The sequence below is a fragment of the Mus caroli genome, unplaced genomic scaffold (assembly GCF_978045245.1).
Source record: "Mus caroli unplaced genomic scaffold, Mus_caroli_1 scaffold_5, whole genome shotgun sequence".
Lineage (NCBI taxonomy): Eukaryota > Metazoa > Chordata > Mammalia > Rodentia > Muridae > Mus > Mus caroli.
Genome location: NW_028227260.1, coordinates 108352252 through 108379857, shown reverse-complemented (window position 1 = coordinate 108379857; position 27606 = coordinate 108352252). Strand labels below are relative to the sequence as shown.

Genomic DNA, 27606 nt, shown 5'->3' with positions numbered 1-27606 from the left:
GAAACGTGTGCACATGTCCCCATCCCTACACCAGAAGATATCTCCAATTAATAACTCCTTGCAGGTGAAACTTTACTTTTCTCTAAGCGGGGGTCTCACTGGGGAAACAAACAACTCTTGAGGGTAAGCTACATGCCCACCAGTAGATGGCCAACAACAGAAAATGAATTCAGTGACATCATTGGGGGTTTCTTGTCTCATGTCATGTCAAGGCTTTTTTAAAATCTTACTTTTAATTTTAACCTAATTATACATATCTCTTTTTATTCTACAAGTCCTTTGGGTATATTTTATGGTTTCCAGTTATGCTATTAGGGATTACTGAGTGTACCAACAAGTGGGTCTCTGTGTTGATGTTTCTTGTGTCTTTTTTGCATTCTTTTGTTTGTTTTATCCTATTCTGATGTGTTGCTATTTTATCTTATATTTTATTTTTATTACTGTTGCTTAGGAGCCCATTTTCTAATGAGAGACAGCAAGAGATCTAGATGGGAAGGGAAATGGGGAGAAACTGGAAGGACTAGAGAGAGGCAAAACCATAATCATGGATATATGATGTAAGGAAGAATGGGCTATTTTCAATAAAGGGGGGCGGGGAGCCAATGTTCCTCCCCCAGAAAAAAAAGTCAATCCATTGTTAATGGGACCAGAGGCCTGAGAGTTTAGTATCCCTCTACTTCAGCTGACATGTAGACAGTATTTGCTTTTATTGGACACCATATATACCAGACCCTTGATCTTGTGTTTCTATACAATTAAAAAGAGAAATATGGAAACTACTGTTATTTAAATCTGTCATTCTGTAACTTGTGAAGTTTGCTGGAAAACACACTGCTAGACCTAATTCCCAGAGTTTCTGATATAGGAGGTCTAAGTCAGATAGCTGAGAGTCAAATTTTCAATGCCTCTATATAATGGTATTACTAAACATTTCAACATTTAAAACAACGTGATCAAATGTAAGAACTTAAATTTTAAGGTTCAAACCAAATTTATGTGATTAGAGGATTCTCTTTTTTCTTTTACAACAAATATTTTTGAGATCTTACTCCAGTTCTGAGCACTGTACTAGACACTGGTAGTAGGTGTGTAGTGAATAAGTGAAAACATAATCCTTTCAAGTTTTGCTGTAGAGTAGGAGACAGCTAACAACTGGTTCTATATGATTCATTATTAATTATAATTGTTGGACCACTATGTAAGAGAAGTACAAGGTACATCTGTGAGACTCAGTGATCTGACCTTATATATGGTCAGGATGACTTCCCCAAGGACTGAGTTTAACTCTGAAATACTACAAACAGGGTCCCAAGGCAAAGCAATCCATATCAGTTGCATGTATGGTGAAAATGGAATGCAGTAGGGGAGTCCAACCAAAGGGTAGGATGGCATGAATATGGTATAGAAAAGGCAAATGCCACACAGGTAGGCATACAGCAAGAATAAAGATAGTACTAAATATTCTTAGAATAACTTAATGTGAGTTTTAAGTTTTAGTTGCTTTTAAAAAACAGATTATGAGCATAATTTAGAAGTGGACAGAGTAAGATGAGAGGAGAAAAGATTCTAGACTAACTTCCATGCCACTATAAAATGCTGAGTTGATTATTAGCCTATTCTAGACTGATTTGACCTTTTCCCTATGGAATAGCATGAGGCCAAAAATGGATTTTATTTGTGCCTAGGAAAAGACTGGGCTTATAAAAATACTTAAGACAGTAGAATGATGAATCAAATGTCTCTCCTTTTTAAGGAAGGAAAATCTTTTTGAGAACATTATATTTAAGCTCAAAGTTAACCTATTGTCTCTTCATAGCCATGGAAGCAAAAACTGACAGTAATTCATCTCATTCCACTGTCTCTGAAGAACCTTATTTTTAGCTCTCTAATAGCACTTATTACTTTCTGTCATGCATTTTCATTACATACCTATATATCTTCTCCCTTTAAACTCTTATGATCCCTAATGAAAAGTTACGGTTTAAGAAAAAATAAGAAAGCCTAAATCTGTGTACTTCAAAATAGATGTGTTGAAGCTAGAAACACCATTTTAAAAACAGCAGGAAATTATGTCCCATTAAACAAATGCTTTGTCCTTAAAAAAAAAAAAAAACTAGTAGAAAAGTGTTTCTTCCTTACATTCAGATTTAAAGGAACGCTCAAATACAATTAAAGAAAAATGTAGGGACTGAAGAGATGGCTGAGAGTTTAAGTGTATGAATTATTCTTACAAAGGTCCTGTGCTCAGTCTCTAGCACCCAAACTGGCTCACAATTCTGTAACTCCAGCTCCAAGGAATCAAAATGTCCTTTTCTAGACTCTTCAAGCACCTGTACTCTCATGTTCACATGCCCCAAAACACACACAGATATATACATATATAATTAATAAAGATAAAGCTTAAATGCTTTAAAAATACTGCCTTCTGTATCTATCTATCTATCTATCTATCTATTTATTTATTTAGTATGTGGAAGGACTATTGAGTAGGAAAGAGTGCTGTAGAATTATGAACAAGCATGAAAATATTTCCACTGCTTTATGTCACCAAATCTTAAAAGTACACTGACAATGACAGACCAACATCAATGAAAATTCTGTAGCAAGGTCTGGTCATAAATAATTTCTACACTTACATGAAAACATATACCCAACCCTCTGGATCCTGTGCTAGGCCAGAATCTTACTCACTTTTTAGGGGGGTAATCTTAGCATCTATTAAAGCACCAGGTGGAGTTAATCAGTTGAAAATCTTACATAAATACTTCAACCTTGATCCTCACAGTATAATTCACTAATATACCATTGATTATTTAAAGCCTTTTTGTACTGCTTGCTGTGAGTGAACCTGTGGTATGATTGTGGCTTTATACTAACTAAACCCTTTCAGATGAGATGGAAGATTCTGGAGTGCTAAAACTAATCATTTATTGTGGTATAACAAACCAGAACAGTTGCTTACTCACCAGTCCACAATTCTGTTTAACCAACACTTTAAAAAAAAAAAAAAGACAGGGTCTCACTGTGGCTCAGGCTGGCCAGAAACTCACTATGAAACTCAAGCTGGCTTAAACTCATAGTTTCCCCTGCCTCAGCCTACCAATGGCTAGGATTAAAGGCAGGTGCCACTACACCCAGCTTAAAAGATACTTTCTCAAGAGGTCTTTTGTCAAACTATGATTAATTCCAACCAGGCATTTCTGTCTTCATTCTGTTTTAGTTTCCCTTTAGGATTTCATTATTAACAGTTTCACATGATATTACTATCTCTTTCATATCATATGACATTGTTTACTGTCTGATTCCCTGTTTCCTAACTGTCCTTCCAAATTTGTTTTTGCTTTTATCTGGAAGTTGGGATTCCTAGATAGATCTAGGGAGACCCAGCGAGTCGGGTTTCCCTTATGGCTAGGATGAATTATAGAGCGAGCATGTTTACATAAGGTTATATGTACAATAACATGATAATATGGAACTTCCTAATCATCTTCCTAGAGATATTTGCTTGCCCTAGACATTCATCCTGCTGCCTAGAACTTGAAAACCAAATGGTAAAGAAAGCAGAAATAACCCCAGATGGCCTCATAGTCTGGAGACTGCCAACTTACATAACAGACAAACAAACACATTTTCTTTCAGGCCACTGTTTTATAATTCTTTTCTACTTCAGTTTACCCTTTAACCTGGTATTGTCTCTTAAATTAGAATGTAAGGTAACCAAGAGTAAACTTGTCTGATTTGCTCACCAAAGCATCTCTGGCAAGTAGAAGACAATATATGGCATATGGTAGGAAATTTCACAAACATGTGAATGGATTAAACATACATTTTTTTTTATTATAACCACATCATCAAACCATATTCATTACTTCAAGAAGCTTACTTCACAAAACCTAAATGGTACACAGATGAAACAGCACACACATGTAACCTCAGCATGTGAGAGCCTAAGACAGAAGGAGTACAAGTTGGAGGCCAACCTGGGCTATATAGTGAAACAGTCTACATTAAATTGGTTTATCTCATTCACTGTATTATGCATTTCAATGTCATCTCCTTAGAATTTTCCTACACATCCAGTCACAAACATACCCTAGAACTGGGCAGATAGTGCATACCTTTAACCCCAGCACTTGGGGAACAAAGGCAAACAGGTCTCTGTGAGTTCAATGCCAGCCTGATCTACATAGTGAGTCTGAAGACATCCTGGGCTATATAAAGAGACCCTATCTGAACAAACAAGCAAAAAAAAAAAACCCTAGATCCTTGGGGCTTGGGAGATGACTCTGCAGGCAATGAGCTTGACATTTAAGCTGAGGGATCTGAGTAAAGGTAGAGGCTACATAAAAGCTGGCTGGGCAAAGTAATTCCAGGATACTGGAGGCAGATATAGGGGATTCTAACAATCTGGTTAGCTAACCAAACTAAACAAGCAAGCTATGTATTCAAGTGAGAGATTGCCTCACTATACAAAGGTAAGAATCAAGAAACACACCTTATGTCAAACTCAGGCCTGTCCGTATGTATGTGCAAACACAAAACCCCCCACGTGTTCCTATTTACTCTCAGCACACTTATTTCCTCCATTCCACTAGTATTTTTTATCTGGTAATAAGAATTTTCATGATTCTTTTTGTTGGTTTGCTGTTTTCTGCCCCGTGGATGCTGGAATTAATAACACATACCACCAATACCAGATTTTTCAAGATTCTTACTGGTATATTGACAGCTTTCACCAATATGTCAAACACAGGATCATATGGACATGTATAATATACTTAATAGGCAATCAGCATCCCTCAACATCAAAGGACTAATAATGTTCCTCTGTGTTTTTTTTTTTTAATGTCAAAGTTTTCTCTCATCACTTTGTTTGTAGATTGTGTAATTTGAGATGATCTTTTAGAACTGGGCATCAGCCAAACTGGAAATTCTGGAACAGTCTGGAAGCACAAATTGACATGGATTTAAATTATGGCTTTTTTTTTGAAGTCTCACTGTGTAGCTTTGGCTGTCGTGGAGCTTGTTATGTAGACCAGGCTGGCCTAGGACTTACAGAGATCTGCCTACCTCTGCCTGAGTGCTAGGATTAAAGGCATATGCCACCACATTTGGCAAGTGATGTAATTTTTAAATTATAAATTATGGTGTTTCCTTCTGTATTTTGTCTTTAGTAGTGGACACAACAAGCTACATGTGAGTTAAAACTGCCCATTACATGCACAAGTACACATATAAACGAAACAAATGTCAGAATGACATTATACCAGTTTTGTAAACTACTACTGGGAAAAACTAGACAAAAGTTATATAGCATCTCTTCTATACTTGCTTATAATTTTATGTATATGTAGTTACCTCAATATAAATTTACATTCAAATACCATTTCAACTTAGAGACTTTATGATGTTCAGGATTCAGTCACTTATTTTCCTGAAGAAGAAAGGAAGAGAATGGAAATGAAAGCAAGAAAATCAACACTCCATTGGAATCTACAGAGGAAAGAATACAGATATAGCTGTCTCTTGTAAGGCTATGCAGGTGCCTGGCAAACACAGAAGTGGATGCTCACAGTCAGCTATCGGATGGATCACAGGGCCCCCAATGGAGGAGCTAGAGAAAGTACCCAAGGAGCTAAAGGGATCTGCAATCCTATTGTTGAAACAACAGAATGTACTAACCAGAACCCCGGAGATCTTGTCTCTAGCTGCATATGTATCGAAAGATGGCCTAGTCGGCCATCACTGGAAAGAGAGTCCCATTGGACTTGCAAACTTTATATGCCTCAGTACGGGGAACGCCAGGGCCAAGAAGTGGGAGTGGGTGGGGAGGATAGTGGGAGGGAAGGGTCTGGGGGACTTTTGGGATAGCATTTGAAGTGTAAATGAAGAAAATACCTAATTAAGAAAATAAAGTTTAAAAAAAGAGCAGTGGAATGGTTAAAATTCCCGTTTGTATTTATTTCAATAAATACATTTTCATAGTGAAAAAATAAACAAACAAACAAGCCCCTGCTGGGGAGATTGGTCAGTGGGTTAAGTCACTTGCCATCAAAACTGAAAGAGTTATAAGCCCTGGACCCACATACTGCAAGGAGAACCAATTTTAGCAAGTTGTCCTCTGATATCCACAGTGAAATAAAATTAAAACACTGAAATCTGAGTAAACAAACCATACTCTAAATTTCACAATCTCCATTGAGTAATGGGTTATTACGAAGTAAATTTAATCTGCACATTTTAAAGACCTGAAAACTGAGATTTCAGTTTCTATTCATTTGTGTGCGTTTGTACATGTAATATACTTTTATATCACATGTAGGTTGCTATATCCACTACTACAGACAAAATGCATAATGAAACATAAAATAATTTGCCAAAATTCATTAAAAAAAAAAAAGATCAATTGGGACTGGGAGCTCTCTCAATCAAAAAAGTGCTTGCCATGCAAGCATGGGGACCTGAATTCAGATCTCTACCATCGATGTGAAAGGGTAACTGCAGCAACCAATGTGTGTAACCTCAGCACTAGAGGAACAGAGAAAAGCAAGTCCCTGGAACCCACTGGAAATCTAGTCAAGTTCAGTGAGAGATCATGTCTCAGAAAACAAGGTAGGGAGGATTGACACCAACTGCTGGCCTCCACACTCATGTACACACATGTATACCAGCTTACTAATGTTGGTAGAAAAAGAGACTGCTTAAACTACATATAGCACTAACCATAAAGAAACTCCTGATGCTTAAGAGATGGCTCAGCAGTTAACAGTACTTGCTCTTCTTCCAGTGGATTGGAATTTAGTTCCCAACACCCATAACTGCCCATAACTCCAGTTACAGGGAATCCAAAGGCCTTCTTATGGTCTCTGAGGGCACCCATAAGCATGGACATGAATGGGCACACACACACATACAAACACACACACACACACACACACACACAAAGAAATAGAGTAACCTTGTGGAGGAGCCTGAAACAGCTCCCCTTTTCAGAAGCTATGGTCTGCAGAAAAGACCTTTCAGAGGACTCCTCAAAACAGGCACTCTAGATTCTCCCACCAAGCCCAATCTTCAGCTGCTGCCTCTCTGGACCAGAGGGGACTCCTAGTAACACCAAGGGGAAAATGGACATCCTTCTAAAGGCTGTGAGAGATAGCCTATATAAAAAACAGGAATGTGCTATAGAACAAAAACAAACCATTCAAGGACTCCCTGACTTCATCAAAAATGTTTTGAAATGTGTAGACAGTTGTTTTATTTATGTGAACCCCATTCTTCCTCCTTCCTCAAACCAGGAAGTTGGAACCCTCACGAGTATTTTGACAGTGTTGGTAAACTAGCCCAACATCACTGCAAATCTTAACAATGGGAAAAAACTACAGCGATAATTTGCTATTTTCAAAAAAAAAGGAAGAAAGTCACAGCAAGATTTTGACACTGGGGCAAGATAGTAAATGGCTATCAAATACTCAGCAAGTATCTACTACAACTCAAGTTTATGCAGAAGAAATCATCTATATAGTAGATTCATAAAAATGTGATTTGTGTTAAGATACAATTCATCCTACAAGGTTGACATGAGTATGCCTAGTGCTCCTGCCCAGTACAGCTTTTTCTTATTTCCCCCCAAGGTTAGAGAAGAGACTGAAACTATAAATTTCTTCATTACCAGTTCTCAAAAAAGCAGCAAATAAATAATGTTTTAATAAGGAAAGAAAAACACTCTAGAAATTCGAAATTCAGGCTGGGGAGATGGCTAAGTAGGCAAGAACATGTACTTGGTCAGCTAGCAAAAGGACGTGAGTGGAAATTCGAAACACCTACAAGAAAGCTAGGTATACTGATGAACACCTGTAACTGAATCACTGTTTAGGGTGGAGACGGGAGGATTGCTAGGTTCCTGCTGGCAGCCAGCCTAGCTCTGGTTCAAGAAGAACAGATACTTAGTATGATAGGATCAGGGGTTCAAGGCTAGCCTGAAGTACATGAAATACCATCTAAAAACCTAAAATAAAATAAACATAAGAAAATGTTGTGTTACACACCTATAATCCTAGCATTCTAGGAGTGGAGGAAAGAAGACCACCTCTGGCTAATGCACACATGCAGTGGTGGTACATATACCCCCTCAACACACACAAACACGTGAAACTCATAGTAGTACATACCTGCAATCACAGCACTAGAAAGGCTAAGGCAGGAGGATCATTCATGGTTTGCTATCAGCCTGGGTAACATAAGCAAGACAATTTAACCCTTCATCCAGAAAACAACACCCCCATAGAGACAAAAAAGGAAAAAATAAAAGTTAAAACAGGGGTAGATGACTGGCAAGATGGCTCAAAAGTTACTTGCTCTCAAACCTCAGGATCTGAGTCAGAGCCTCAGACTCACAGGGTGAAATAACTGTCTCCTAGAAGTTGTCCTCTGACCTGCACACCTCTGCTATGGCAATCCTTCACCCATATTCACACACACACACACACACACACACACACACACACTAAACAAATGGAAAAAAACAGAAACTTGCTGTGATAGTTATTCTTCACTGTCAACTTGACTAAATTTAAAATCATCATGAAACTACAACTCTAAATGTGCTTATGAGAGTGTTTTCAGAAATGATTAAGCAGGGAAGACCCACCCTGAAAACAGACAACTTCATTAGACTTCCCCCTATCTCCACTGAATAAAAAGGGAGACCATAGCTTCCTGATTCCAGACTGTGAATGCAATGACCAGCTACTCTACAGTTCTGTCACTAAGACTTTCCTTGTCAAAGCAAAAGTCTCCTTAAGATGATTTTGTCAGGTATTTTATCAAAGCAACAAGAAAATTAACTAACACATTTGCTTATGAAAAGGCTTTAAATAACAGTAAGATCTAGTAATGTGTGTAGCTCAATAGTGGAGTGTGTTTGCCTCAGCATCAACAAAAGCAAAGAGAGAGGGAGGGTAGGGAATATACAAAGCTACAAACTTAAATAAGATACTGGTAACATAAAAACAAAAAAAGGAATGTTTTGAGCATAATAATGTCTCATAAATCAGTATCAGAAAAAAATACATCAAAGGAAACAATCAAAATGAGTTATGTGTGGTGCTACATGCCTGTAATCCCCCAAAATATCAGGAGGTAGAGGCAGGAGGATCAGGAGTCCAAGACCAACCTTGGCTATATTAGCAAGTTCAAGACCAGCATGGACTATATGAAATCTTGTCAGAAAGACAAACAAGAGGATGGAGAGTTGGCTCAGGTGTTTAAAGGTGCTTCCTGGGACCTGGGTTTGATTACTAGCACCCCCAACAAGCAACAACCCCTTTAACTCCAGTTCCAGGTAATCTGGTGCCCTCTTCTCAAGCTGTGGGCACCAGTACACATGTGATGCACAGAAAACTCTCTGTCTTGAGAAACAGAAGCAGGTGAATCTATGTAAGTTAGAGGCCAACTTGGTGTACATAGTGAGTTCCATCCAGAACAGCCAGGGCTGTGTAGATAGACCCTGTTTCAAACCACCCTCACAAATATATGAGGAAATGGGAAATACATAGCCACTGTGATAACATATTGATATAACTACTGAACAGCTTCTTATGAGTTTAAGACCCATCATTACTAGGAGGTATGAGATTTCTTACAAGTAAGTCTGAGTGTACATGTATATGAGCATAAATCTTACAGATATACATACACACAACTAAAGACATGATGTTCATAAATGCTGATCTTAAGAACAACAAAAATCTTGAAGAACACTGGTTCACCAAATAAAAATGGGCAAGAGTCTGGGGAGAAGGCTCAGTCAGTAGAGTACTGGGCACACAAGCATGAGGACCCTAGTTTGATCCATAACACACTGTAAAAAGTCATGGTAAGCAGAAACAAAAGGATCCTTGAGGCTCACTGGCCAACTAGTCTAGCCAAATCAACAAGTTCCAAGTTCAGTGAAACCTTATCTTAAAAAATAATATGGAGGGACTGGGGAGAGGGCTCAGTGCAGAGGACCAGAGTTTTGTCACACCAACCCATGCTGGGCTGCCCAACCCAGAAGAGGGTGTGGTGCCCATCCAGCACCCTCTTCTGGCCTACAAGGGCACTGCTCTCAGGAGGCACACATTCATGAATGTGAATACACACACACACACTATATATATATATATATATATATATATATATATATATATATATATATACCAGCTGAAGATACCCAGTGCTAACCTCTGGCCTAGATAAAGCATGTGCTCACATGCACATGTACTCCCCTCTACACATACTAAGTACATGATTAAATATTAAAAAAACAACAACCAAAATGAGGAAGAGGAAGGACATATCCAAGTAAGATAGACTACTATCTCCTAGAACTGTAGCCAAAATCAACCCTTCTTTTAAATTGCTTTCGTCAGATGTTTTCTTGCAGCAAGAAGAGAAGTTAACTAGTACACTTCCCAAATTGGGTACATATAGAAGAAATAAACTATACCGATATTTTAAACAAACAAACAAAACCCCACAGAACTTTTTAAGGGCTTGAGAGAGTGTGCAGGACATAAAGAGAATCTGTTACTCAATTGTGAGGACCAAAGAGTTCAGATTCCAATGCCCACCCACATCCCCCCATCGGGAAGCTCATACACACCTGTAAATACCAGCTCTAAGGGGTCCCAATACACTCCTTCTGACCTCCATGGACAATGCACATACACACATATAAATAAAATCTTATAAAAATATATTACAAGTTAAAAAGTACATTAGGCATTTTGATAAAGCTCTAAATAAGAAGCCAAATAATGTTTTAAGCAAGCTTGCACATAAATGTGTTTAAGTGGGCTTTTTTTTTTTTTTGAGATGCTATCTCAGTATGTAGCCCAAAATGACCTCAAATTTACCATGTGACCCAGGCTAACACTAAAGTCAAATTTCTCCTGCTTCGTCCTGAGTACTGAGATTATGGGTGTGTATCAGCACACCTTCCTTAAAACAAGTAGCTGTTTGTAAAGAATGAATTAAAAGCTGAAAGCTTCACTGGCAGTGGTGGTGTGCACCTTTATTTCCAGCACTTGGGAGACAGAGGCAGGCAAATATCTGAGTTTAAGGCCAGCCTGATCTATGTAGCTGGAGCTAAAGAGAGACCCTGTCTGGAAAAACAAAATCTGAAAGCTTTCTGACAGCAGTGAGATAGATGAGATGTGACAGTAGCATTATAGGTAAATAACACTGTAATTGTTAGTTCGGCAATTAACTATTATTTATTAATTAATAATTAATTATTATGCATTTTATCTCTTCTATATGTGCCAAATATTACAGTTTTAAAAAGATAATATCTGAAGCTGAAGAAATGGTTCAGTAGTTAAGAGCACTGGCTGCTCTTCCAGAGGATTCCAATTCAATTCCCAGCAGCCACATGGCAACTCTAAAACTCCAGCCCAGAGGATCCAACATCCCTTTTCTGGCATCTGTGGGAACTGCACACATGTGATACACAGCCATACATACAGGCAAGATACTCATACACATAAATTAAAAATAAAGGTTTAAAAAAATCTTAAAGACTCTATCTTTAAAGCTGGAAGCCATTCTTCTCTAGGTTTATACTGGGTAGTTTGTGTAACATTAAAAAATATGCCCTGTCCCTTACCTGAAAAAAACTTGTGTAATACTAGATACATATTAGAAACCAAACAGACACATGCTAATGCAATGAAAATTTCATAATTAGCTCAAATTATTAATGCCAAACATGGATTCTAAAAATCAATTATATCTTTCAATTTGATTACATTTGATTTTAATTTGATTACACTGCCTCATTAGTATCTTTGAAAAGTAACCCATCTAAATTTATACAAGAATATTTAATTACACTCCTTTACAGCTATTCTAGTTATTTTTCATCAAGGTCAATCATATAACCTCGTTTCACAAATAACAATGACTTTTTAGAAAACAATCATTTACTTTTATTTTATGTTGTATTGTTGTTTTGCCTGCATGTATATCTGTACGAGGGTGCTGGATTCCCCTGGAACTAGAGTTACAGTCAGTTGTGAGCTATATGGATTCTGGGAAATGATCCTGGATCCTCTGGAAGAGTAGTCAATACTCTTCCCTGCTGAGCCATCTCTCCAGCCCTAACAACAACTTTCTAAATAAGAATGTATTTACAGAATCTAGTTCATGAAGTGAGACTCTTGCTTATGGTGGCCATCATTTTGTATGAATTACACCACAATAATCATGGAGTTCAATTCTCCAATAAATTATTGATTCTCAAGTGCATACATATTATCAACAATCCACTTGCTTTCTACTGCTTACTTATACCTACTGTTACGTACTTAACCACCTAGCAGTTGTTACGCAGCTTGCCAATCCAAGAATTGCCTCTCTCTAACCACCATTTTGCAGCTGACTATCCATGAACAGAGAAATGAGTATCTCTTGGAAATAATTTCAGTAGTCTTGCTCTCTTGAAAACCTGCCCACAATATTGTAGCTGCAAAACAGTACTTTTCATTAGTATTGTTTACCAAGCAAGTAATATAATAGGGCTGAGTTTAATACAACAGAAGTAGCAAAGGCATTCCAATCATTCAGGCCAGTGTAAAACTGAAAAAGTATAATTATTAAAAGCCCATGAACAGTATTTTCTAAAAATTGTCAATTTTCTCGTTCAAAGTTCAAACTCATTACTTCTGGTGGAAAAACTGAAATTTGGTGCAGAGTATAGTCAAAGAGAAATCAAGATTTGAATATTTTAAGCAGGAACAGGTGAAGAAGTCAAAAACCAATAAAAACAATCTGCTCCTAGACTGTCAAATTCAAAGAATTATAAAGCTGAGAAAGGATTTAAGATATAAATCACCAAGGAGCTCTTATCAGTCTCAGATGAGGGAACTAGGGACACAGGTGAAAGAGCTGAGCCTGAAATTCCATATCTCTGCATCTCACATTTCTCAACTCCCATCCATTATATCAAGATTTGCTAATAAAAACCATAAAGGAAGAGAAAATGAGGAGCTAAGAGGTTGCACTAGTCAATGCTACACTTAACAGTTATGCTAGTAAATTTTATGTTTTATGTTGTTAACTGCTAGTGGTGGTGGTGCACGCCTTTAATCCCAGCACTTGGGAGGCAGAGGCAGGCGGATTTCTGAGTTCGAGGCCAACCTGGTCTACAGAGTGAGTTCCAGGACAGCCAGGGCTATACAGAGAAACCCTGTCTCAAAAAACCAAAAAAAAAAAAACAAAAACAAAAAACAAAAACAAAAACAACAACAAAAAAAATAAACATCATAGCCAGGCGTGGTGGTGCACGCCTTTAATCCCAGCACTCGGGAGGCAGAGGCAGGCGAATTTCTGAGTTCGAGGCCAGCCTGGTCTACAGAGTGAGTTCCAGGACAGCCAGAGCTATACAGAGAAACCCTGTCTCAAAAAAAACAAAAAACAAAAAAACAAAACAAAACAAACAAACAAACAAACAAAAAATTCCATCATTTAAGCTGATTGTAGTTTTGAGTTCTTGGGAAGTAGAAGCAACAAGATCAAGGCCCAACATGAATTACATAAGATGCCATCTCAAAAGATAAAATAAATGCAAGACAAATGTAGTACACACCTAGATTCCTAGCATTTTAGGGGTAGAGGAAAAGAAATCACCACAACTCTGAGGTCAACTTTCCACCCCTGACTTCCAAGTCAGCTAGAAAAACAAAAACAAAAACAAAAGACCCAAGGTATTTGAAAAGAACTGTGAAAAAAACAATTTGGCAGTTGCTAAAAAATTAAAACACAGAATTATAGTATTACCTAGAAATTTCATTCCTATATACGCCTCAGAATTGAAAACGTGCCAACACAAATACAAATAAATACAAAGAATTGAGTAGAAATAAGTTAAATGCCCAGTAGCTGACGAACAGACTTAGCTGATGAATATAAAATGTGGTATATCCATATGATGGAATATTATTCAGCCTTAAAATCATAAAGTACCAATATATGATACATGCTGTAATAGAACACTGAAATATACTAAAGAAAAAGGTTACAACAGAGCACACATTGGGGTCTCACTATAGAAGCCAGGCTTGCTCCAACATGCTAACCTCTTGTCTCAGCCTGTTGAGTGCTAGGATTACAAGTATCGACACAAAACTCAGTTATATCATTTCAATTATGTGAATGTATGGATTTGGCAAAAATGGTAGAGAAAAAGTAAATTGGGGATTAGCAGAGGTGGGTGTGGGAAGAGAATTGGGAGTAACAGCTGATAACCAAGAGTTCAGTTTTCAAATGGTGGAAATGTACTGGAGTTAGATGGTTGTACTATACTATAACTCTAAGTGGTTGACTATACTAAAAAACACTTAAATGTATACTCCAAATGCTGAATTTTTATATCTCTATCTCAATTTTTACAAGGAAATTAGAAATGCAAGGAACAGTGAGAACAATTCCAGCAAATCCTGGAAGCAGTGTAAAATCACTGAAGGACTTGAGGTATCTATTTGTAAAATATCCCTCTGGTGTTTACAGAGGATAACTGAAGAGTACAGAATGGGTAAGATCATCTATTGCAGTGGTCCAGATAAATGAGAGCACCAACTTAGACATGGATAGTATTGGTCATGAAAAAAAGAAATGGGCAGCTATTAAAAGTACCTTCAGATATAGAAACTATTGGATTTGCTGATAGAATGAGTAACTGAAAAAGGATGAAAAGGAAGGGAGAGAGTAAGAGGTAACTCAGCCAAGAAAGTGCTTGCCATCCAAGCACTAGAGTTTCACTTTGATTCCCAGCACCCAAAAGAAAAGCCAGGTGCAGTAGCACATTCTAGTAATCTTATTGCTGAGGAAGTGGGGGCAGGCGGATCCCTGGAGCTCACTAGTCAGCCACTCAGCCTACCAGCCTAATGTGCTTGGTGAGCCCTAGGGCCCAGTGAGAGAACCTGACTCTAAAAAAAACATGGAATAACATCCAACATTGGCCTCTGGTCTTCATATACACCTGCACACATATGAGTAGCACTTCTCATACACACACACACACACACACAGAGAGAGAGAGACAGAGACAGAGACAGAGACAGAAAAAAGGAAAAGAAACAGGAGTATAAAAGATGGCTTCTCCATTTATTGCTAGTACCACTGAACAGGAAAGAGTACTATCTATTAAATCATAGAAAACTGGAAGGTCAACAAGTACGGAAAAGTCAAATATGACTTGGACTAGAATGCCAGTTTTGACAAAAAGCCACCAGTCGTGTGTAGTGATACAATGGTCATAAAAAAAATCACAATTCATGCTCTACTCTTAGAATACTGAATACCTATTCATAGCCATGTTACCTAATGGACTTGAAATAGAAATGTTAAAGAATGTGCTCTTAAAGAAAGCTCTGACTCTCAGTTTTTAAAATTAATGATTGGCCAGGGCTAAAGAGATGGCTCAGCAATCAAGAGAGCCTGTTACTATTCCAGAGGACCGGGGTTCAATTCCCAGCACCTACATGGTAGCTCATAACCATCTGTAAGTCCTGGAATCCAACACCCTCTTCCACCCTCCAAGGGCACGTGGCACATGCACGCAGGCATACACATAAAACAAAACTACATACATACATAAATAGAATAAATGGCCACCAACACCCAAGATAATAAATAAATCACTACCCTAGACATATGAAGTTTCTGAAAGTATCTACCCATTACTTAAGCCATTGAAGTATCCGACCACATAGTTTTGTATGAAGTAGTGATTTATTGCCTCAAATGTTAATTTCATTGCAGTCCCCATTTTACTGTTCCAAATCAGCAGAGTAATGCACTGGAATCATGGATTTCAGAAATGAGTTTATGGGAAATTTTGTGCAGTTGTAGACACCTAAAGCACCTTGATATCCAGTTTTATCATTACCTTTTATAAATTATAAATTTTATCATAGGAAACAAAGCACTGAACAACTCTTCCAGCTATGTTATGGACTAGATGTTGGTGACCCTTCCCTCCCAAATTTATATTCTGAAGTCTAGCTCTCATCATGATATTATGAAGAACTTTGGGGAAACTGATTAGGTGATGTGGGTAGAACTACGAGAAATTGATTAGTATTGGTCAACTAAAGTGACGAAGAGTCAATGCCTCTCTCTTTGCAAGTGTCTACTTCACATGCTACTCAAGAGGCCAAAGCCAGCCATGACGATGCATGTCCACGATTTCCAACACTGAGAAGGGGAAGGCAGGGGACTTGAGAGTTTGAGATCAGCCTGGGCTACCTGGGCTACATGCATCCCTGACTCAACTAGTCAGTATCAATCAGATACTTCATATGAAGATTGATCTTACATGTATATCTTCTATCTCAAGAACAGAGCTTGTACCATATAATCCTCTATAGCCCTTAACAGGACATGAATATTCAAATAAAAGCTTATGACTCATATAATATTGTCAGAAAAGAAGTTTAAGCTAGTAGGCATAGTGGCACAGTCCTAGTTACTTGAAAGGCTAGGTCAATCCCTCCCCACCTGTGTGTGTGTGTGTGTGTGTGTGTGAGAGAGAGAGAGAGAGAGAGAGAGAGAGAGAGAGAGAGAAAGAGAGAATGAGACAGGGGGAGGGAGGAAGAGAGAAAAAGAGAGGGGGGTATCAACCTTCAAATGTTAGTTCAATACAAGGACTCCAGCTTTGGTGAGTAGACTTCTAGAAATTCTCCCGTCTCAGCCTCTAATCTCCCAGTAGGAAGGGCTACACTGAGAATATGGACTTAATGTTCATTTGTTTGTTTGTTTGTTTGTTTTGCTTTGCTTTGTTTGAGACAACATTCCTCTGTATAGCCCTGGCTATCCTGGAACTTGGTTTGTAGACCAGGCTGGCCTCCAACTCAGAGATCTGCCTGCCTCCTAAGTGCTGGAATTAAAGGCTTTGTGACACTACACCTGAATGGATGACAAACTCTTGAACTACCACTTCTGGCTGGTTTTGTGGGTTCTGAGGATCTGAATCAAGTGCTTTTGTCCATTGAGCCATCTCCCCAGCCTGTTTTCTTTAAAATGAAAGGAAAATGAGCTGAAGTAAATTAAATTGTGCACTATACTACAAACAACTTAATCCACATTGCCACAAAGCAGATTAATTGTGAAGCTTAAAAGACATCCCCACTGCTCACACAACAGGTATACCTTATATAATCTTTTCTAGCCAGCTGTTATTTATTTGTGACAATTCCCTACTGGCTTCTGCTCCCTGGTGATCTACAGGATTGCTGCAAAATTGTTACTTTTCCTTTACAACAGTAAACAGCATGAAACTTGAGACTAACCAGAAATATATTTCTGGGGATTTCCTTGATTATTCAACTCAAAACTCATCCTGAAATAAAACAATATTTTTAAATACTGCCTTAAATTTATTAGCCCAAGACTTTCTTTCTCTCCATATATGTATGTATTACGTATGTATGTTTATTTATATATGGGGCTATTATAATAAAAATACTCATTGGTGTGCTTGCTATGTGGAATTATACTGCCTAAGAGGATATTTATACTTACTGCCTATGAACTAAGATATGTACAGAATGAGATGTGAGAAAGGCGCAAATGAATGTTGGAAACATGGACAAATATATGGAACATGGAGATCTGAGCAGTTATAGAAGTACAAACAGAATCCACGAACTTGGTGATACTCCAGAGAGAAAACCAGCAAGTGTTGACGCTAACCTGGCAGAAACATCAATACTTCCTGGCTCCCCCACTGGGTGCATCAATTTCCTACCGGAGGTTGCTCTTCTGCAAGTGACAAACAGGGAATGCTTTCAGCACCATGAAAAGAAATGACTCATTATGGGGAAGCATGGTTGTAGAAGCACTGAAAAGGTGTGATTTCTATTAGTAGCATATACAGACTCAATCAACTCCAAGGCTGCTTAGCTTATTGACCTCGGAAAAGTAATTTTCTTCCAATGTCAATATCACATAGCACCCTTCAAACAAAGGTGAGATTTATTTCACAAACAATTGCAAATCCTTCATAATCTGCAGCTCCTCTCTCCCATGCTCCTAGTTTGGAATATTTGAAATGGGGTCCCCTATGGACTAAGCTATAGCCTAGAACTCTGTATGTCTGAAGTTGGTATTGTTATCCTCCCATCACTGGGGTTGTTGGCATGCACCCCCATGCCTGGCCTATACATTCTTATATTCTTAGTACTAAATTCTAAGGATTATCCTGAATTCAAATAAGTTACACTTACCACAGTGAGTAAAATGACATAAAGCAGATGGGCATGGTAGCACATACATATAATCACATCACTTGAGAAGCTAAAGCACGAGGATTCAGAGTTCAAGGCCAGCTTGGGCTAAAGAATGAGTACAGGTCAATCTGAACTATAAAGACAACTCTATCTCAAACACAAACAAAAGTAACACAAAGCTCTGCTAGAGTTAACACTGCAGTTTTAGTCTTCAAAGTAGATTTAATGTATTAGTTGAATTAGAAAATGTGTTATCACAGGGCCCCCAATAGAGGAGCTAGAGAAAGTACCCAAGAGCTGAAGGGGTCTGCAACCCTATAGGAGGAACAACAATATGAACTAACCAGTACCCCCAGAGCTTATGTCTCGAGCTGCATATGTATCAGAAGATGACCTAGTCGGCCATCAGTGGAAAGAGAGGCCCATTGGTCTTGCAAACTTTATATGCCTCAGTACAGGGGAACTCCAGGGCCAAGAAATGGGAGTGGGTGGGTAGGGGAGTGGGGTGGGGGAGAGGGTATGGGGGACTTTGGGGATAACATTTAAAATGGAAATGAAGAAAATACCTAATAAAAAATAAAAAAGAAAATGTTTTATCAACTGTACTTAACAAAAAAGCATCCAAATGTACTTAGAATTTTAAAAGCTGAAGATAGTATATTAATTAGTTTTATGAAACACCAAGAAAAGGGAATGGTTTAAAGGTTCTCTTTCTGATGAATAGAAAAAAGTTTCAATAAAGGGCAAACTTTTTCTGGCCACTTAGTGGGGTGCATAATTTTTTTCCTCATTCAAAATAATGGTGTAGCATTGTGGTGGTTTGAATATGCTGGGCCCATGGGCACTATTAGGAGGTGTAGCCTTGTTGGAATAGGTGTGGCCTTGTTGAAGGAAATGTGCCACTGTGTAGGCAAGTTTTGAGGTCTTCTTTAGTCTTCAAGATCTACCCAGTGCAGATGAGTCCCTCCTCCTGGCTGCATGCAAGAGACAGTCTCCTCCTTGCTGCCTTCAGATCAAAATGTAGAACTCTCAGCTCCTTCTCCAGCACCATGTGTATCTGGATGCTATCATGCTTCCAGCCATGATGATAATGGACTGAACCTCTGAAACTGTAAGCCAGCACCTAATTAAATGTCTGCCTTTATAAGCGTTGCCATGGTCACAGTATCTCTTCACAGCAAAGAAACCCGAACTAAGACACATACTATCCAATAAAAAGGATATTATTTTCCTCTGCTATATGCTTTTATTAAAATAAAAAGCCTATTCTAAAACACAGAGGCCTCTTAGTGGCTGCTTTTTCAACGGATAACTAGACAGCTTTTGTTACCAATTCAGTTCAAAACAATTCAAAAGTACTTACTGAACATCTATCTATAGTTTACCTGTGCTAGTGGAAAATCATTGTCAAGAACACTGTTTTAATTTTTTCAAGAATATATTGGAGAAGAAGACTGGACTAGGAAGATACTGCCACATTAATACTTCAAGATAATGTGGCCTAGAAGTGCCTAAGAAACAAATGATACCTGCTTGAAGCAGGTAGACATCTTCAACCCTCCCATATTCTATTGTAAGTATAGGGCATGGTATCAATGATAGTCTATGCATTAAAAATATAAAACAACTCCTAAACCAGATATTCTTGGTCTAACACCATGCAAAAACTGCATCTTTTATAATCAAGAAGACAGCCAAACTGGCAACCCATCCATACACTGCAGTAATTGAGGGGCTGTCTGCCAGTGTGAATAAGGCATCCTGTGCCATATCTGCAGTGCTGAACACTCATTCATCATTAATCTGCAGTAGTATTATCATATGCTGCAGCTGTACTAATACATTTGCTTTATGATCACTGCTGACCTTCACTTACATCAGGAGAGGAGATAAATCTTAAGAGAGCAGAAATAAACTTGTGAAGCACCCGGTTACCTTGGAAAAGTCAGAATTCTCTTTCATCCAACCAGAGAAAGCATCCCATTTCAGGGATTTCAGACATCAGAAGTTATCTATTTTAAAGCACTACTCATGTACAGGAAACTCAAACAACATCAGAAAAAAAATGTGCTTATTTTGCATCTTATATGTCTGCCCTCTTTGAAAAAACTGATCAACCATGGTTGATAAGCAACCAGCCTTGACTTTTTTCCACTCAACAAAACATTATTTGAATTGGCAAATCAAGCTAATTCTTTAAACAGCATAAAGACAAAGGGCTTCTTCCAAGGGCCACCGGTCATACTGCCCAGAGATGTGGTTTAATACCCCTTCTGGCTTCCACAGACAGCAGGCACATACATGGTACACAGACACAGACGCAGGCAAGATACCCATACCCATAAAAATAAAGTTTAGAAAATACTGGAAAATAATCTGGCATACACTTTTAATGCCAGCACTCAGAAAACAGGTGGCTCTGTATGATTTAAAAGCCAGCCTGGTCTACTTATAATTTCCAGCTCACCCAGGGCTACATATTAAGACCCTCTCTCAAAATAGAAAGAAAGAGAGGGAAGAAAGGATAGGACAGAACAGGACCAGACCGCTCCAGACTGGAGCAGAGCAGAGCAGCGCAGAGCAGAAGCCTAACGGGATGGCTCTGCTTTAGAATACTACCTGGTCTGGAAATGGGCCTAACGGCTATCTTTCCTACGAGCATTTGGATGGAAGCTCTGGAATAGAAGATTGACACGTAAAATTGTTTTACCATCATAAACATTTAAATAAATTTCTACACACACCCCAAAGACTGTGACAGCTTTTCCAGAAGATTCAGGCTCAGTACCTATATAGAGGCAAAAACATTCATACACTGAAAATAAAAATAAATTTAAAAGTGAAGGAAGAAAATTAGCAATAACACAAACAAAATCAACAAATGAGAAACGCTTACTGAAGGCATTTAGGAAACACTCTTAGTTTTGGATTGTTTAAATCAATAAAAAAAATACTTCACTCACTCTCAGTTTTGGACTGTTTAAATCAATAAAGAAATACTTCGGGCTGGAGAGATGGCTCAGTGGTTAAGAGCACTGACTCCTCCTTAGCCGGGCGTGGTGGCGCACCCCTTTAATGCCAGTACTCGGGAGGCAGAGGCAGGCCGATTTCTGAGTTCGAGGCCAGCCTGGTCTACAATGTGAGCTCCAGGACAGCCAGGGCTATAGAGAGAAACCCCATCTCAAAAAACAAAAAACAAACAAACAAAAAAGAGGTCCTGAGTTCAAATCCCAGCAACCACATGGTGGCTCACAACCACCTGTAATGAGATCAGATGCCCTCCTCTGGTGTATCTGAAGAGAGCTACAGCGTACTTACATATAATAAATAAATAAACATTAAAAAAAAAAAAAAGAAACTCTTCAGGAGAAAAATCTGTTTCTATCTGTATAAAGAGTTATTTCAAGTCAGACATGTTGGTTCAGGCCTGTAATCTCAGCACTCGGGAGGCCCGGAAATGAAGATTTCAGAAGTTTTGAGACTAGCCTAGAAGTGCATAGTGAATAGGCTAACCAGGGTTACCTGATGAGACTCTTTCAAAGACAGGAGGGTGGCGGAGGGTGGAGGGGAGAAAAGACAATTACTAATTTATCTCCCCCCACCTCCCCCAGTAGTAGACCACTCCTAAATAGGCTTCTCACTTTGCAAAAGGCTCAGCCTACCACCTACTTTCAAAAGAACAATTTCCCAAGCATATCAACAGTATCAAGTTGCAACCAAATTTTTATCTGACATCAAAGCCACTGGAAAATAATAAATCATATAATCTATTTTTGGTATTAAGACAAATAGCAAGTATACAGCATTAATAGTAATTATATAACATTAATTTATTCATGAGGATTAAATCTTTTGGGATACTACAAAGTATACAAGTGCAGTCATCGTGCCATCTATAGCTATAGTTATAAATACAATAAAACATCTCAGGATAGGCCTCTTGTCTGCATTGCTCACAATATATTCCCCGGTATCTATCACAGTGTCCAGTCAGTGGTAGTATTTTAGTGCTTAGTATTTGTTGAGTAAAATGATACTCCCAATACCATAAAATGACTAAACCATCTTACAAAAGAGAATATTATGGTCAGTATAGCTTCAGCATTTGATGTATATACTATAATTCTTATATAACAACTACTTGGTAAATCTTCCACCGCCAGGAACTAGAAATCCCCATCTTCAATCACTCCAAACAATAACAGTTTACTATAAATCACTCCTCATAGGTAAAGATTATCATCTATATGAAACATTTAAAAGCTGTATTTTCAACAGTTATTCATTAACCATCTACTAAGTACCAAGCATGGTGTTAAAAGCTACCCCCTAATTACTTTCAGTATAAACCAGCCTTTCTCTATTGGGGATTCTTCTCCATCTGGGAAAATCTATCACATAGAACATATGCCCTAGGGATAAGGCTTCTTTCCCACTGGAGAAAGGCTAGTTCAGAAAGCCAACAAATTCATATGTAATTATAATGAATGCAATATAGTAAAAAGGTTGCTTTTAGGGAGGGGTTAGTTCAATTGTCAGACCCACAAGTATCAGAACTATCTGGTAGATACCAACTTACCAAGTTTGTTTATAGATCTGTGTTAAGAGCTATACGAATACAAAAATATTATAACCCATACATACAGATCTCAAAACCCAGTAACATAAAACCAGTATGTCTGACACTCACTAATGTCAGGGCAAGTTTATAGGTAAATGAAACAGAAGAAAAAGAACCTGTAATTACCCTTATGATTTCACAAGGAAGCCAAAACCCTTTTTGCTCCTGGAACAAAACAGCAGTTACCTGAATTACTTTATTGTCTCTCTATATACTGTTTTATTAAAGCGCCCTTACTCTGTACTCAAAGTAATAAATTAGCTACCTATTTTGTTAATTTGTAGTTTGCATTTTCAGTCTTATTTAAAATGTCCATTCTTCTTGATACAGCCTAATTAATTTGCCCAGTCTCTGCTAAAACGTTTTCTTCGCAGAACCAATGCAGTTTGGGTTTTCCACACTACTGTTAAGCTTTATTATCAATGATCTGTAACTGTCAAGTTCCCCTCCAACAAATTAAATTGACAGCACCTACTCAATAAAATCACCCAATCTACTTTACTGGGGAATTTTATGTGAATCTTTAGCAAGAAATAATTTAATAAGCTAAAGGGGAGAAATTTATGGCAGACTGTCAATAAGCCTTTAAGTCTATGGATTACAAAACTCAATACAAGACTATAAAATTCCTATAATCAATACAGATGTTATTAATTGATAGGAAGACATCCAAGTCCCTGACCTGGAAGTTTAAATTTCAACTAGTTCAAACTTCTAATTAAATTTACCTGTGAAGCAAAATAATTGAACAGGCAAAACTATTCTTACGTTTGTTATTTTTATGGAAATGTTGACTAGAAACAAATGGTGCTCCTAAGACACCCCACAGGCCTAACTCCCAAAATGCTGTACTATCAAATCCCTTGATCTTCTACCTCAAACTGTCAAAACCTAGGCATAGTGGCACTTGTCTGTAATCTCAGCATTAGCTAAGGGATCGGGATGGAGAGAGTTCGAAGCCAGACTAGACTATCTACAAAAAGAAATAAGTAGCTAGGTTTTGTGGCACATGCCTTTGATCCTAGGACTCGAGGCAGAAGCTGATGGTTCTCTGTGAATTCAAGGCCAAGTTGGTCTACAGAGTAAGTTCCAGGATGGCTGGAACTATCTATGAAGGAGATCCTGTCTCAATAACCAAAAACAGGGGGCTGGAGAGATGGCTAAGAGGTTAAGAGCACTGACTGCTCTCCCAGAGGTCCCGAGTTCAATTCCGAGCAACTACATGGTAGCTCACAACCATCTATGACAGGATCTGATGCCCTCTTCTTGTATGTCTGAAGACAGCTACAGTGTACTCCTATCCATAACAACAAATAATTCTTTAAAAATAAACAAACAAGCAAAACCCCACAAAAGGCAGTCAAAAGGAAACAGACACTGGCAGCTGCCAAAAACCCTACAACCCAGCAACTGGAAGGTGGAAGCAAGTATCAGGAACCCAAGGTCACTGAGTTTAGACCACCTGTACTATATGAGACACTGCCTTAATTTTTTTTAAAGTTGTAATTCATCAGAAAGGACAATTCTTAGCGGCAAAGATGTAATGTCACGGCTGTGTCTTTAGAAGTACAATTAATCACTATCTCTTTTAGCTCAGAAAGAGGGGGAATCCGAAATGACATTTTAAAAATGACTCAACACACATAACTGAGCTATTCAGAAGATGATGTGATTCCTGCAAGATTCTGACCTCCTATACCAGGTTTAAGACACAAAGATAGCCTCATTTTAACATACCGTCAATGACCAGCAACTGTAACCAACACCACTATAATTTATATAATATTCAAAGCCAATTTCAGATACACATGACTGCCAAATAAACAGCAGAATTGATTTCAAAAGAATTCATAGCCCTATCTGTAAAATATTAAAACAATTTTAAGGATAACACAGAACTTGGACTACATCTACTGGGCTGTGTAAGTCTGAAGGTTTCTGTTAAATCTTTAATTTACTGATATAGTTATTTAAATGTGTGCACTACTAAAAGAATGCACTCCCTGTAGATGACAATAGCAGAGTTTGAGGGATTTAAAATTTTCCCACCCCAGCCCCCAAATTTCAAGTCATTTTTTAGCAGTGAGACTTTGACAGTGTTTGATGGTATATTCAGTGCAATGATTTGCAGTTTAATTCCTTTCTCTAGGCCTAGTGCTCAGACAGAACTCCTAAGAACCTTCTAGCTTATGACAGTGGAACAAATTCCTAGGACTTATCACAGTCAGGGTTGTGCAGTAAAATGTGAACAGCTGGACATCTTAGTTGAAACAATGAGGTCAAAGCTCCCTTTAGCATGAGCAAAAGTGAGTCTCTGCAGAAATCTTGGGAGAGATGCAGAGTATCAGCAGGCTGGCACCTCAACAACCACTGCAAATTCTACTGCATGCCCTAGCTTTGTGGGCCAGCACTGCTTACTTTTTACAGATACAATGCAGATCACTCTTAGCAGTAGAACACCAAATGGGAAGTGCTTTTGGATCAATACCGGTTGTTTAATTCCAAATGTCTGAAGTCTTCCAAAATGGGATGTCAGCATCTTTACTTTATGAATTTAATATGACCCGGAGACCAGCTAGTGTCTAACATATGAGTGTCATGTGGAAAGGCTACCCTTTTGCTGAGCACTACAATTAGCTTTCGTGTCGCCTTTCCCTTTTTATCGCCCCAAAACAACACTTCCAAATCACGAGAGCCGATGTGAAACAGAACTAGGAGGTACAATGCTCTTTTACAGTCTCAGGCGAAATGTGAGAACAAATGTTAGTCACTTGCTCCAGCAAAGCATCCAACACAATCCACTGCCCATGGCCCTTGAGATCCTGGATATACACACCGTTTCCTGCTCAGTGCCACAGGTAATAATTACGTCCACCTCCCTTTGCATGGTTCTGAGTGAAACAGACATCTGGCAAAACCTTAACAGTATTAGTATGCTGATATCCTAAAAGGGGATGCCTTAAGTGTGATTAAGCAGGGGACATTTGTGAAAGTTTCAGATATGGGGGGGGGATGTCAGCAAATTGTTCTGACCTATGAAAAATATGTCAGCAATGATTTAATTAGAAATGACTCCACAAAGTTACCAAATTGTCAAGTCCTTAAGTCTATCCTAAGATGGAATGGGGAAGCACTCTGCATTCTTCCCCTTAACTCCCAGGGAAAAAAAAAAATCAAAATTTTAGGATAAAGGCTTTCTTTAATATCCGTGGCAGAAATAAAATCCTATTCCCTGACACCTCTTCTGGAAATTAGGGGAGTTGCTACAAACATCCTTTAAGTAAACTGCTCTACTTTGCTCAGTTCTTAACATACCCTCTGAGTAAACAGGTTAATCCAAAAAGTCAATAGCAGTCAGAAATCGCTCCCTCCCAACCCCGTGCCACACTCCCAACAGAATACAATTCCCTTTTCTGGGGGGCTTTAGAGGGGTGGAGAAGGTGGCTGGAGGCGCTCAGAAGCCAGGTGGATTCCAAGCCTGGAGCAGAGGGTGCTGCTCTGCGAGGCTTGAGCCCCAGGCTCTGCAAGGCTGGCACAGGCTCCCGCCGTCGCTGCTGGCCCCAGCCCACCGTGCCCACAGCCCTCGCTCTTTCTGTCACCCTCAAGGTGAGCTTGGAGGCTGAGTCCTCAAAGTTTGCCCAGCCTTTGGTCATTGGCCAGGGCCCGGGCGAGGCTGAGCCCTGGTTTAGGCTCCGCTTCTCTCAGCCCCCTAGCTCTTCTTTTGGGCCACAGTGACAGGTCTAGGTTTACCTCCACGTGCTCCTGGCAGAGGAAACAAAAGAGAGCTTCCTCCCCGATAATTCAACGCCATCTTCCACTAATTGGGAAACTGAGCCCCCCGCCCCGGGGAGCCCCCCGCCCCGAGTTCCGCGCGTCTGTCACTCCGAGGCGATTCCCCAGGCTGGAGGCAGAGTTGCTCGGAGCCTCGGGGAACCTCAGCTGAAATGTCCTGGGGCAGGGGTGGGACGCCCGAGAGCCCCACCTGCCTCCCCACCCAGGCCACCCGGGGCGCCGGGTTTCCGCTAAAACGCAGAGGCGGGGGAGGGGGCTGGCGCGTCCCGCTGGTCCCCTCGCCCAGAGACGGCGAAGAAGCGGCGGGGGGCCAGCGAGCCGGCCACCGGGGTACGCGTGGAGCCGAGGCGAGAGTACTCACCAAACGGTTGAGGGTCCGGCGGAACATCGCGTCCGAGGCTGCGGGATGCCAGGCTGGGCTCCGCTGGGCTGTCTGGGAAGGCGCCGTCCACAAAACACACTGCGGCGTGGGCCCGCGGCGCAAAGCGGACAGCTAGCTCGCCTGCCCCGTCGCCAGCCTGCTCCCGCCTGCCCTCCTGCCTCCTGCCCCCTTCGCCTCTGCGCGCCCCCGCCCCCGGCCGCCCAACCGCCCGCCCGCCCGCGCGCTCGCCGCCCCGCGCCCCGCCCCGCCCCGCCCCGCCCTCCCCGCGACCCGCCCCCAGCCCCGGCCCGCCCGCCTCGGGGGCGGCGGCCCCGTCGCTCCCCTTATCTGGCCCCAGCACCGCCCCGCGCTCCCGCCGCAGCCCGCCTCGCAGCGAGCCCGGCGCGCGGGGGAGGGATGGCGGACCCGCCGCCGCTCTGCCCGGCTCCCCGTCAGCGCCCGCCTCGGCACCTCGCGCCTCACGCTCGTCCTGCCGCTAAGCCCCCGGCCGAGTCCCCACTCCCCCGCTTCAGCGGTCGCCCGTCTCGGGCGTCCCCGCGCCT

At 40.0% G+C, this 27606-nt stretch overlaps 1 protein-coding gene across 3 annotated transcripts in view; it reads right to left on the bottom strand.

The window, feature by feature from the left end:
• The window catches only part of Atp11c (ATPase phospholipid transporting 11C (ATP11C blood group)), a 183648-nt gene extending 156405 nt beyond the window's left edge, over nucleotides 1-27243 (bottom strand). For all 3 annotated transcript variants that reach the window (XM_021152852.3, XM_021152853.2, XM_029473144.2), the window contains exon 1: nucleotides 27044-27243. In XM_021152852.3, the coding sequence (XP_021008511.1) occupies nucleotides 27044-27070 (27 nt within the window). In that variant the 5' untranslated portion in view covers nucleotides 27071-27243. The remainder of the gene's footprint in view (nucleotides 1-27043) is intronic.
• Between the last annotated feature and the right edge of the window lie 363 nt (nucleotides 27244-27606).